General features: G+C 43.9%; 1 protein-coding gene across 4 annotated transcripts; it reads left to right on the top strand.

Annotated features, from left to right (window-relative positions):
• The first annotated feature begins 413 nt into the window (after window positions 1–413).
• si:dkeyp-68b7.12 (uncharacterized) lies at window positions 414–13,554 on the top strand. Of its 4 annotated transcripts, none has more exons than XM_061693372.1 (14): window positions 414–468; window positions 2,584–2,797; window positions 2,874–2,976; window positions 3,049–3,193; window positions 4,138–4,220; window positions 4,307–4,414; window positions 4,490–4,608; window positions 4,688–4,853; window positions 4,979–5,076; window positions 6,754–6,825; window positions 6,928–7,563; window positions 7,635–7,798; window positions 8,186–8,775; window positions 9,778–13,553. In XM_061693372.1, the coding sequence occupies exons 2-14, from the start codon at window positions 2,710–2,712 to the stop codon at window positions 11,795–11,797; spliced, it is 4,392 nt and encodes a 1,463-aa protein (XP_061549356.1). In that variant the 5' UTR covers window positions 414–468; window positions 2,584–2,709; the 3' UTR covers window positions 11,798–13,553. The 4 variants fall into 4 exon arrangements, with proteins under 4 accessions (XP_061549356.1, XP_061549353.1, XP_061549352.1 ...); XM_061693369.1 differs by lacking the exon at window positions 414–468 and adding an exon at window positions 475–601 and having other exon boundaries at window positions 9,778–13,554; XM_061693368.1 differs by lacking the exon at window positions 414–468 and adding an exon at window positions 1,758–1,930 and having other exon boundaries at window positions 9,778–13,554.
• Window positions 13,555–13,592: the final 38 nt, after the last annotated feature.

Genomic DNA, 13,592 nt, shown 5'->3' with positions numbered 1-13,592 from the left:
ACAGATGAATTGGTTGGGCCATACTTGAAACCATACTTCCTAACCAAGACTTTAAACCCTAACCCAAGTGTGAAACCCTAATCCCATTTTAAAATCCTAGTTTGAAACCCTACTAACCCAGGCTTGAAACCCTAACTCTTGTGCGAAACAACTCAGATGCGCTATTTTGTGATCTTTGCTATGCAAAAATGAATCATCTTACATTAAAGAAATAAAGATGATGAACTGAGTTGTTCTTTCCAGTTTCATTTCAGTGTCAATAAAACTTGAAACTCGGAAAGTTGTGCAAGTATCTCGAAACACCCGCGGAAGGGAAATGGACGCCATGAAGAAGAAGCAGCAGCGGTGAAGACTTTCGACCAATCAGAAGAGTTCGCAGCTGAGGAGCTGTTCAGGAAGTGAACAGAGGGGAAGTTTGGTGGTTTTCTTGCGTCACTCGCGCTTTGTGTGTGCCGATCCAGAGTGAAGGTAGGGCAGCAATTTTTTGGTCACTTTACACGAAACCGTACCCTGTGGATGTGTTTAAGGCCTAGATTAAAGGCAGAAGGTGCCGGGATGTTACAGGGAGGAAGTGATGGAAGGTTTGAGTGACGAACTTCAGGTTTTTAACGCTTCCGCTACATTGACAGAGAGGCCTGCTAGCATCTGTGAAAATGTCCGGATTGGGCAAGGGGGGTCGTCGGTTCACACGTCTCCTACCTGTTCTTTGGTTTTATCTTGTTTAAGGGACCCTGATCCAAAAGAGACCGATGAGATGGTTTTGCTTTCTTGAGTTGGACCGGCATGGGTGTGGCCTTTTGCAAATAAATCAAGTGCATCAGTTTAAGGAGGGAAGTGGTGAACCACATATGCACAATACAGGAGTTCTCAAGTATTTTGGGTCCAGGGAGCCCTTACAGGAGAGACAGTTTTCCAAGGACCCCTTCGTAATCCTAATGCCAATCAAGCATTGTCTACCCCGCTTCAGATATTTTTTTCTCCATCTATTTGTTACTCTCCTATTGGTTCAAGTCAAATTTTTAGACTAACCCGAAATCGACAAAAAGTCTTAATGTTATAGGAATAAAGGTGAGGTTTTTTTTCCCCAAGAAAAAATGTCATCTTTACAAGAGCAACGATATTTTATCAGGATAAAAGTTGTAATCTTGTGAGACCAAAGTTGTATTTTTCCAAAAGAAAGTTGTAATATTATGACATTAAAGTTCAAGTTTACTGAGGAAAGAAAGTCAAATTTTACCTTATCATTATTAAACAAATATATATATATATTTTTTTTTACAAAAATACAATGTTATACTCATATTGTTACGCCTTTCATTCTGGAAAAAACACCTTTATTCGCATGTGATGATATGTCACCATTATATTAGAGCTTCTAATTGGTCCAAAGCTAAGGTAGGGAGGGCTCAATGGTTGCGTATGATTGTTTTATTGGTGGGCGTGTCGCCATATGTAGGTTTGCACATAAATATATGACAATGTTATTTATGATGGTGACACGTTGGGCGGCTGGTTAGCACATCTGCCTCACAGTTCTGAGGACCAGGGTTCAACTCCCGGCCCCACTTGTGTGGAGTTTGCATGTTCTCCCTGTGCCTGCGTGGGTTTCCTCCGGGTAGTCCAGTTTCCTCCCACATCCCAAAAACATGCATGGTAGGTTCATTGAAGTCTCTAAATTGCCCGTAGGCGTGAATGTGAGTGCGAATAGTTGTTTGTTTGTATGTGCCCTGCGATTGGCTGGCAACCAGTTCAGGGTGTACCCCGCCTCTCGCCCAAAGATAGCTGGGATAGGCATGCCCGCGACCCTAGTGAGGATAAGCGGTACAGAAAATGGATGGATGGATAATCTATGACTCAAGCTACAGCTCATGGACCCACAGGGGTCTGGAGACCCCAGTGTGAGAACCACCGCAGGATGAGAAACAGACCTGTGAGACTTACTTTTGTCACGGGCCACAACGTACTTTACCTCAGAGGGCCATTGTGTGAAAATCATATTAATGTATGTAGGGTATTATTACATACCCCCAAAAAAGGTTATGTTTTTAATAAACAAAAATAGCATTTTGATTAATTTGATTTGATTTAAGATATAAATACAGCTCTGGAAAAATATGAGATGCTGATTTTACTATTTATAGATTTGTTTCAGCAAATTTTACATTTGGTTTCTTCTTTGAAATACTGGGAGAATGAAGTACCAAATTTCAAATACAAATATTGTCATTTTAGAGGTTTTTTTTTTGCAGGAAATGAAAAATGGTAAAAATAAATAAAAGGTATTTTTTGTCTTTTTTTTGTTTTTAATAAAAGAGAATGTAAATAAATAACCTGGTTTATAGTGTAATTTGAAAGTCATGAAAAACAAGATACCACTGTATTGCTTGCAAAACCGATTAAAATTAATTAAACTAGTTTTCTGGCAAAATGGAAGTAAGACATCCATTTAGCAATAAACATCCCTTCATAGACACTGTGTTTGCTTTAGTGGGCCACATAAAAACATGTGGCAAACCCGATCTGGACCCCGAGCCTTGAGTTTGACACCTGTGCCTTACAAGATCCTTATTTGTACCTTGACAGACCCGAGTCGATCAAAACCACAATGTCCCTGAACTGAGGACAAGGCCTCAATTCGCTTTAGTGTCCAGTCGTATCCGGTCCAAAACCGGTCTCGGTTGGCGGTTGGAATACAACAGCTGCGAAGCCATGAGGAGAGTCCGGAGAAAAGGGGCCAGCAAAGACAAGGTGTTTGGTTGTGATCTCCTGGAGCACCTGAACGCCTCCGGCCAGGACGGTACGTTGGCAGTCCTGGACCACAAAACAACCTGACCTTGATTTTTGGGCTGATTCTTATAAGTTTGCCCCTAAAGTCCCTCAGGTGTTGCGGTGCTGCAGCCAGTTTGTCGAGGAGCATGGCGTTGTGGACGGCATCTACAGGTTATCCGGTGTTTCATCCAATATCCAGAAGCTCAGGTCAGTTGTTTTCCCCCTGGCGGTGAATGCGTCGATCGCACTTGTGACCCGTCTTGTCACCTCCAAAAACAGGAGCGAATTTGAGAGCGACGGGACCCCCGACCTCAGCAAGGAAGTATACCTGCAGGACATCCACTGCGTCAGCTCCCTGTGCAAAGCTTACTTCCGAGAGCTGCCCAACCCGCTACTCATGTACCAACTTTACGACAAGTTTGCCGTTGAGTAGCATCTGACACTCAGCACTACTTCCATCTGTGTTGACCAGTTCCTGGTCTCCAGAGTCTTTGTGACATCATATTCATAAGAAACTGATCAGCTGAGATTTGACAGAAATATTAGTGGCAAGAACACATTCCTCCGCAAAGCTTTTCAGACGTACATCACCTCACATGTTAAATGAGAGTTTCCATGTTAATTGAGATTGCTGCCGAAGATGCAACCTGGATAAGATCTGAAATCAAAGCTTGTCACCATTGGGAACATCCTTCGAAGAATACCCTACCAATTGTACAGTGTGTAAAATGTTTGATTTTTAGTGCTACAGATTTAAAAGAAACTGATCGGATTAGATTTAACAGACATAAAAATGTAAAATCCTCAAGAACACACACCACCGCCAAGGCTTTTACTGTCGACATTTATCAACTGCTAAAGCATACCAATACCTCAAATGTTAGTTTTTTATTTTTATTTTTTAACATGGATCCAGGAGAAACTGATGATCTGAGATTGGACAGAAATGCAAGTGTCAAAGTCCCAGAACTCCAGACCTCCAACAAGGCTTTTATCGCCTGCAAAATCATACCACTGCCTGACCTGTTAGCATGGGTCTGGAAGAAACTGCTCTGGTTTGACCAGTCTCAACATGGCAAATGTGAGTTTAAATGATATATTTATATTGCTGCCGAACGTGCAGTCAGGATCAGATCCAGATTGAATTTGTGGCTTGATATCGGAGGGATTGTCACCAGTGGGAATATCCTTGGAAGAATACATAGCCGACGGAGTTGCCACCAAACCTTGGCGAACTTGGTGGAGGGAATAGACGTCAGTTGTACCGACAGAAGTGACTGGAATTGATGAAAAGGATAGCTTTTCGCAATAGATGGGCTCCATCCATCCAGCCACCAATAACACTAACATTTCTTCTTCCTGCTGCAGGAGGCTGTGGCCGTGCAACTGGAGCGGGACCGGCTGATAAAAATCCAAGATGTCCTGAAGGAACTTCCGACGCCGCATTACAGGTTCTCTTGCGACACGTACTGTTTCACGGCGAGAATCGAATGCACTCCTACCAACTGTGTGTCAGTGTTTTCCTGAATCCCTTCAGGACTCTAGAGTTTCTGATGTGCCACCTCGTCAAAATGGCTTCGTACTCGCCCCAGACCAACATGCATGCCAGGAACTTGGCCATCGTCTGGGCCCCCAATCTGCTTCGGTGTGGACGCCACGCTTCTTCACCTGTACGAGGCTGCTCGAGAATTCAAATAATTTGTCAAATCTGCTCGTTAAGGTCAAAGGACATAGAGGTGTCCGGCTTCAACGGCACCGCCGCCTTCATGGAGGTCAGGGTCCAGTCCATCGTGGTGGAGTTCATCCTCACACACGTTCCTCAGCTGTTTCCTGAGCCGAGTAAGCACAACACAAACACGCAAGCCTTTGCAGCACTTGTCCTTTCTGTGCAGTCTTTTAACACTTCTGCTTCATTCAGGTGTGGCATGCAACAGGAGAAAGTCTCTTCCCTCCCCGATGGCCATCTCCGGCCAGGAGGAACCCCTGTTCAATGCTCAGCCTCCTGCCAACTTTGGACACATCAGTCCAGGGGATGGTCCAATTCCAATGAGACCATACCACGCTATCATAGAAGGCACCGACAAGTGAGTGGACTATTTCACGCCGTGTTCTAAAAGATGTTTGAGAATCAATCAGAGATCCGGAGAACTTCCAGTGTTTGGTCGTATTTGCGTTCTTGTGACACAGTGGCAAACTTTGTTCACCTCAGGAGGAAGGGCTCCTTCAAAGGAAGGAAATGGATCTCCATTTTCAACATTGGCAGTCGGTTTCATGACCCAAGAAGACGGCATAAACACTCGGCTAAAGGTACGTTGAGTAGAACCATCAACACACTCAGTTCAGTTGGTTGATGTGGCAACTTTTTGGTCTAAAGTGGGGTACAAACACACCGACAGTTGGTCCAAATTTGAGACTTTTGCGTCCCTTGTGATCCAAGTCAACAAACCCCTTATTATCTCCTATTATCTGATTTCTCTAAAGATTATTTTAAGGGATTATCTTGTGGTGTGCGGTGTGTTAAGAGTGATCCGCTCTAGAAAAGGTCAGTCCGACAATTGAAAATGTTAAACCCGTTCAATATTTCCGCTTGCAAATGCATCCGTGTATGGTAAACACATAGTTCGGCCGAGCCGCGGACTCTGTGACTGTGACGTGAAATGAAATGATAGCCAATCAGGAACCTTGCTGAAGCTCGTTGGCAGACACAAACAGAGCTGGAGCAACTAGTTGGGTTGAGTCTTTGTAAAATTTGTCTTACAAGTCCTTAACCACAATTAAAAAATGACAAAGGATAACAGTTTGCAACTGTCATGTAGTTACCAGACAAGCTAACAGTTGGCCAAGCTACTTCTATTTCTTGTTCGACAACGCCTTTTTCTTCTTTATACTTTTCATCAGTCTGGATGCCCTGTGACCCTGTGCTTGCTCACTCCAACAGTCTTGGAACTGCAAAAAAAACATCGAGTTTGGGGGAAGAGACTCGTGATTGTCAGTGGAGAAATGTGTGGTTGGTGACCATGTCGGCCATCTTGAGTTCACCACACACGATGAGCCTGCTTTACTCAGATCCCAAAAACGCGTGCTAAATTGCATGTTCACTCATACTAATAGGTTACATGCGGTGTTGGCAACAGGTGTAAATGTGGTGGAGACGGCTGTCGTTACAAGAGGGTTTGTTTGATTGAATGGGCTTTGAGTCTGTGAAAATTATTAGTGTATATTTGCCTATCCTATGTAACATTGCCTTTAAAACGTGAGACAGCATGCCCGAAAAACTGCTCTGGGAGAGGCCAGCATCCAATTGTGAAATGACCCAGACACAAGGAATTGAAGATTTGAAGGGAGTTTTGTCATAGGTGTTATGGAATGATTGCTTCTTATGACTGGCTCCAAGTCAGCCCTCAGATCATTCAGAAGCATCAAAATTGCATTGCTGAATAGACCATATGTCACAATAAAAAAAAATTCTGGCATGTCAACAATGTTTACGCGAGCAGAGACATCCGTTCTCCCCGTGGCCTCTAATTTTGCCTGCCTCTCCTCGTCATGGTTACGCACAGCGGTGCCGTTTGAAACCCACCTTTCTGACATGGTATGTGAAGACATCAAATCAGCCATCGCAATTTGTCACGTTTGATAAATCACTTTGCACATGCTGAATTAACCTATTTGGATCTACTCCTCCTAGAATGTGCAAAAGGAACTCCGCGACAATTTTGCACGTTGGGCAGATCAGTTTCCACATTTATTTGCGTAAGCAATGAAGTCGGTGACTGCAAACCTTCAGTAAATCAAATCGTATGAGAGCAGTAGAAACACACTGCAATTTTTACCCCTCATCGTATGTTAAATCTCAAATTTAAAAAAGGGTAGGTTATGTTAAAAATCGGCATGTGTTTACCCTGCTTTACTACTCCAAATGGACTCGGAACCTATTCCTGTTTATCTCACATCTGCAGTTAATACTGTGTTTTGTGTGTATAGAGAAAGACAGACCGGTGTTGCGTCCAGCTCGAAGCATGGACTCACTCAGCATTTCGTCATATTCAAAAGAAGGTGCTGCTCTTCTCAACATCATCATCATTATCACCATTATCATCTTGCTGCGAGATGTATAAACCTCAAAGTGTTGGTCGTTCATTATTTCTTTCATTTTAGATTGTATACGTCCTCTGCATGCATCACGTTCCGCCAAAATGTCGGGCTTGGAAGTTATGTCGTCACCAAGCCCGTTAGGCGGAAGCGAATATGCCGTGACCTACCGCAGGGGAACGGGACTTGTGAGCGGGGGCACCCAGGGCACCTACACGGCCCTTGACCCCGAAGGCTTGGGAGGCACAGACGGCGACTCTGTCCAAACCAGGTCGCCGGGACTCTCCACGAAGGCGGGTCGGAGAGCGGCCATGCACATCACCGGCCCCACTATGGTCACGGTGCCGCTGCACATCACTTCCAACTTGGCTTTGGGCCTTCTACAGGGAGGCGGGAGCGACCGGGTAGTCCACCGCGGCAGGGATAAGGAGGAAGGAGATAAAGTGGAGAGGAAGGACAATGTAAGAATGGAAATGAAAGTTGAAGAACTTAGGGAAAGTAAAGAAGAGAAGAAAGAGGTGACACACAGAAAGGAAACTGTCCTAGTAGAAGATGCAATTGCTTTGGTTGACAAGGAAGAAGAGGACAAGAATGAGGAAGCAGTTGGGGAAGACTGTACATTGGAGCTAGCAGCAAAAGAAACATGTGCCAAAAGCTTGAATTATAATGTAGATGAAGATGTTTGTCAACAAGATTATGAAGGTATTGTCCAAAAAAAAAAACATATCATGACGTACGCTAGCTCACCTCTAATTCAAACATCTCAATCACAGAAATGCAAGGAGTGGCATCAGCTGAATGCCATGAAAACAATGTTTTTGATTCTTCTGACGTCCTCAACTCCACCGAGGTGGGGCAGGACGACCAGGAGCTGTCGGGCTATGTTCAAGACAACTTTGAATTCCTGGATCACATGGACTGCAGCTTCTCCTGTCAGGTATTTGTGGTTTGGAACTGTGCTGCTCCTCTCATGTAAGGAAAATGTTTTGCGAAGATGGTTATTGTGTAACTAGATCACCAGGGGTTTCTCCAGAGCTTGTAGAGAGAACGACTTGGGTCTGGTTTGAGACTTCCTTAAAGACTTAGGTTTTAAGACCCATAAGTCTAGCTGGGCTGTTTAGCCTCAAGACCCTTGATTAACACTCTGACCAAAAGACATTATTTCTTGCTTGAAAGACAGACTAACAGACAGAGACCTTGAGGCTTGGGCCAAACGACCATTACCTTGGTAAAACCTAAAAGACCTGAGTGTATAGTATCGTTGACCAAAATTATTGTATTGTGGTTGGACAAAATGTCAACTGTTTCAAACTTTTCTTTTCAGATTCCTCTCCACTTCCTGTCGGACTGTGTAAACGAAGTAAACGAATTCTCCGTTGAACCTCCCGGACGTTCCGACGACGAATATGAACTCATGGAGCAACCCTTGCATCACACCGCGGGGCCCGACACCAGCCCAACCGTGAGCCCTGAAACAAACAGCCAGCTTAAGTCCCACAGGCCGCATAGTGTTGATGTGAATGAGAGACACGCAAAAGCCCTCAGCTTGCCTCACATGACCTCGCCCGTGTGCGAACCAGGGAAATGTTGTTCTGACAATGAAGACGATGCGACAGATGACGACATGACTGACTACTACAGCAGTGATGAAGACAACAGCTTGTTCGCTAAGAGCCTCCCTGCGGACTTCTTTCTAAGTAATTCGTGTGATCTTGAAACAAAAGATGCGCCAGCCATTACTGTAGATAGCATGCCGTTGGACCAGTCATGTGAAGAAAGGGAATTTAATCCTGAATGCTCTACCTGTAAGCAACAAAATGATGGTGATGAGAGCCAGGACGACATAGACATAGGAGAAGAGACAATACCACTAAACGAAGAGCGAGTCGACCAACCGGAAGGCAACAGTCGAAGGTGAAAAGTGTTTGCTCTAAAAAAATTGCATTTGCAACATGAAGGACATTATGATCCTTACTAAAACAAGAACTCACTAATCGAAAAGAGAACTCAGTCGAGGGCAGACAGAATTAACACAAGTGAAAACAACAAGCTAAATCCGCACCTTTATAGAAATCCGCGCCAGGTTTTTCCTCAGCCATCCCTTGCATATTGGTTAAGTACACAGCGATGTTTAACATCTTTAGGGATTTTTAAAATGTGAAAGACCGCACACATGGAAAAAAAAAAGAAAAATCACTCTATGTGCTTTCTGCACTTAAAGTGTGGCATACTGGAGATGACCAACACGGCACACCACACACAAAACGTGTCTCCCAGATGGCTGTCATTGTACCAAAACTGACCTGGGAGAGGCAGTATTGTGCCACTGCCACATCCAAACTGCCAGAAAATAATACAAAGTAGAAGAGTAGCGCTGGAGTAGAAGAAAATGGAAGACTCTAGGCTAATGGTTACCTTGTCTGGTCACTACGTTGTGGATGAAAACTCTTCTCCCTAATGACTCACTTGTGAGACACATTATACAAACACTCTACATAACCAGTTGCGCCCATATTTGTATCCGACAACAGTGCCACCTTCAGCAAGATTTATTATGAAATATTGAACACGTTTAACGTTTACAATTGTCAGCCTACATTATTTTTCCATGGAGAAAAAAATCTAAAATCAATCTTAACACACCCCACACCAAAGAATAATCGCTCATTATAATCTTTTAGAAACAAACAATAATCTGGTCTTTTTTTATTTTAATTGCAAGAGAAGGAAAATGCTCAATATTGGTCCGATTGTTGGTTTGCGTGTAACGCGCGTTCATGCAGTCCTGCCAAGTAATGGGAACGCAACCACTTTGCCAGGTGTGATTAATCAAAATGGATGTCCGGAAATAACTACAAAGCACTTGTTTTAGAGTAGGAAGAAGCTGAACACTGAACTGTTTTCTTTTCTATGCAGAAACGACGATTTCAGAATCAAGGAAGATTGTCCAGGACCTCTCCTCTTAGAAGTGCTATCACACCATTGTGAAGACTTATCAACGCAAGAGCACACGGATGAATCAAGTATTAAGGCCAAAGACAATTTAGAGGTGGTAAATGTCAGGCAGGAAGAGGATGAAGAAATCCATCACTTCTCCATCCCTGGTGGTGCTCAAAATGAAACATCTCCAGAAGAGGAACTCCTAGATGTTTCTGAAGAGACTACGGAGGAATGTAAGGAGGACCACGATGATGGAGAAAGGGGTAAAGGGACTGAGGAGGTGAATCCTGAATGTATAATAAGTACACTGGGAAATCTCTCAACAGAAGATGGCAAGGAACTGAGTTTGGGAAGGACACAGGAGGACGGCTTGGGGATGGATGACGCCTTTGTGAAAATCTGGGACGAGCTCGAGGAGGTTGTGTGTGAACTGATCGAGGAGGAAGAAAGAAAGACAGTGGAGGTCGGCGATAGCGGCGAGACCAACAAAATAGTGACAACTTTGGGAAAGAACCCAGAGGATATGGAGATCAACTTACCAGAGAGATGTGACCAAGATGGAGCAGTTATGGACACATTAGTGCCCAAAGAAGGCGAACCAATCCCTGAGGAAGTAACAGAAACGCCAAGTCTTAGAAATACAGCCCTGAAAGCGGTCAGGTCTGACATTCCAGAGTCCAGAGAAGGTGTGAGTGTTGAAGAGCGAGGACCAGAGAGCTGTGTACAGGAAGTGGTTACAGAATTGTTGATGCCCAAAGACAAACCCATACTTGAGGAAGTGACTGTGCGGCCAAGTCTGAGAGATACATCCCTGAAAGAGGTCAGGTCTGATGTACCGGAGTCTGGAGAAGGCATAAGGTTTGAGGAGGGAAGCCCAGCGAGGTGTGAACAAGAAGGTACTGTTCCAGAAAAGTTGGTGCACAAAGAAGACAGACAAATTTCTGAGGAAGTGACAGTGACACCAAGTCTTAGCGATGCACTCCTGAAAGAGGTGAGGTCTGATGTTCCAGAGTCTAGGAAAGGGTTGAGATTTGAAGAGCGAGGACCAGAGAGTTATGAACAAGTAGGTGCTCTTAAAGAATTGCTGGTTCCCAAAGAAGACAAACCCATTTGTGAGGAAGTGACAGTGATGCCAAATCTTAGAGCTATATCCCTGAAAGAGGTCAGGTCTCACGTCCTGGAGTCTGGAGAAGGCGTGAGGTTTGAGGAGGGAGGCCCAGAAAAGTGTGAACAAGAAGGTACAATTACAGAAAATTTGGTGCACAAAGAAGAGAAACACATTTCTGAGGAAGAGACAGTGACACCAAGTCTTAGTGACTCACTGCTGAAAGAGGTAAAGTCTGATGTTCCAGAATCCAAGGAAGAGTTGAGATTTGAAGAGCGAGGACCAGAGAGGTGTGAACAAGAAGGTACTCTCAATGAATTGTTGGTGCCCAAAGTTAGAGATACACCCCTGGAAGAGGACATGTCTGATGTTCCAGAATCCAGGGAAGGTTTGAGATTTGAAGAGCAAGGACCAAAGAGGTGTGAAAAAAAAGGTACTGTTAAAGAATTGTTGGTGCCCAAAGAAGACAAATACAATTGTGAGGAAGTGACAGTGACGCCAAGTCTTAGAGATTCACCCATGGAAGAGGACAGGTCTGATGTTCCAGAGTCCAGAGAAGGAGTGAGGTTTGAAGAGCGAGGAATAGGAAGGCAGCTGGTCATCTCCAAACTGCCCAAAGTTTACCAAGTGAAAGCGGTGCCAGTAGTGCCACCCAAGCCCCAACACTGCAAGCTAGCCGCCCGGAGTCTCCGACAACAACAGCAGCAGCGAGAGAGGAGGGACACCGACGCGCCAGACGACGTTGGCGCCATCTGCGGCAGGGACTCGCCCCGGAACAGCCCGCTCAGCATGTGCTTCGACGAGGCTGTCGCCATGGCCACCATGAGGCGAGAAAAGGAGCGCGAAAGCGAGCGAGAGCGGCAACGGGATTGGATGGGTGAAGTCCAGTGACGATCCAAAGCGACACTACTCACTAAAAGTTAATGATATTGGACTTCCGGGTGAAATTTTAGGACAAACCTTTAATGCAGTATAACCTTTAAAGGGGAACTTAAAGGCCCAAGAAAGTGACCAGAAAAATGTCATACCACAGAGAAGAGTATTGTTGACAAGCCTGCCAAATTTGAATTAATAAAAAAGAAAAACAGCAAGTATATGAAATCAGGCTTAAAAATGGAGACGTTATTTCAGCTTTCAGACACTGTGGGGCGTGTTGTTGCAAGCTCTGACAACCCCACCCCGCGGAACTTCCAGCTGTCAGTCAAATATTTGGCTTCTCTCTTGGCTCCTTCCCAGCGATGCACACGCTCTCACGGGCCGCAGTGAGGTACTCCGTGGCGGCCAGGCAGCCTCTGAGCCTCGGCGTAATGACCGGCCGCCGTGCCAGGACAATTTTCCTCTCCTTTGCCTCGGTTGAAATTCAGTTGGCCGTTGGCATCGGCATGCTGCCGTGGCCGCCTCAAGTGCACTTGGTACCTTTATAGTGGCGGAGGGCCGACTCATGCTGGGTGCCCTGTTTATGTCACCTGGCCACCGTTGCAGCTACGGCCAAGGAATCTGGACAACTGAGATGGTGACAAAGAGCTTAATGCTACATCTCAATAATTCAGTACTAAATTGTTCTGTCTTTGAACGTTTTCAACACTTAAAAACATATTTAGTGTATTTAGAAAATTAACACGAAAATGACTGTACTGGATCTTTAATTGGAGCTTCTCTAAATTTTTTGTTGAATTTTCTCTAAATCTAACTGTTCAATGTTTCACTACTTTTTGCACAACTTGCTGTTCTCTAAGCTGAACGATAGAATTCTCACAGAATTTGTCCTACTACGACAAAGAGCGTACTAGTCCATGGACATCAAGCATACTGAATACCAATTGTATATAAATAAAGCAGGAAATGTATTGGTCCATTCATGGATCAAACACCTGCTGTGAATTTTGCCGTTCAGCCCCTTGTTAGATAGATAACATCAAATTGTGCAAAAAGCACCGAAACACTGAACAGTTGTTTGTGCATTCAAAAGTTGAAAGAAGGTCAATTTAATTTCACCTGTAAAGTTTGTAGTGCAGTTTAGGTCCATCCTGAAGTTTCCCCCGAAAGTCCAATATCCCTAACGTTTTAAATGAGTAGTATATTTCTGTTGAATATTTCCTCGGGACATGTGAATATGGGCCAGTTTTTGGTGAATGTCAAAGTTTGTGACAGTTCGGGATGGGGGGGGGGGGGGGGGGGGGCTCTTTCACAGCCAAGTACTTAACACATATCATTGTTAGTCTTGACTAAACTTCAAATTGTGCTCACTTCACGTCTGCTAGCTATTCGTGAATATGTACAGTTTTTTAAAGAAATATAAAATAAACACCTCATCTTCTATGAGCCGTCTGCCATTTTTTAAAATTCATACTTAAGGTGTGACTTTCCGTCTGCCATTGACTGAAATGCATTTGTAAATGTGTTTCAATCACCATCTGCTATTTAAAAAAATCATAAAAGGTGTCAGTTGCAATCTTCCATTCATTAAAAAATACAATTAAATCATATTTGAGGTCAGAATGTTTATTAACTATTCTCATTATTTTAAAGAAATAAACATTTAAGGTGTTAATTAGCATTACATTCTTTAAAAAAAAGTTGTTGTTTTTTTAAATCAATTACTGTCTGCCAGTTTTATGAATAAAAAAACAAGGTGTCAATTATTGTCTGCCATGCATTAAACGTTTTTATTTAATATTTTGTGTAT

Source organism: Phycodurus eques, chromosome 13 (assembly GCF_024500275.1).
Source record: "Phycodurus eques isolate BA_2022a chromosome 13, UOR_Pequ_1.1, whole genome shotgun sequence".
Lineage (NCBI taxonomy): Eukaryota > Metazoa > Chordata > Actinopteri > Syngnathiformes > Syngnathidae > Phycodurus > Phycodurus eques.
The sequence above is the reverse complement of the archived record's forward strand: the minus strand, read 5'-3'. Positions and strand labels throughout refer to the sequence as shown.

Coding starts and splice junctions, on each gene's coding strand:
- si:dkeyp-68b7.12 (XM_061693368.1), top strand. CDS start 1,850: ATGACTCAAGCTACAGCTCATGGACCCACAGGGGTCTGGAGACCCCAG. Junction 5,077..6,753: donor GCATAAACACTCGGCTAAAG/GTACGTTGAGTA, acceptor TTGTGTGTATAG/AGAAAGACAGACCGGTGTTG. Junction 6,826..6,927: donor TTCGTCATATTCAAAAGAAG/GTGCTGCTCTTC, acceptor CTTTCATTTTAG/ATTGTATACGTCCTCTGCAT.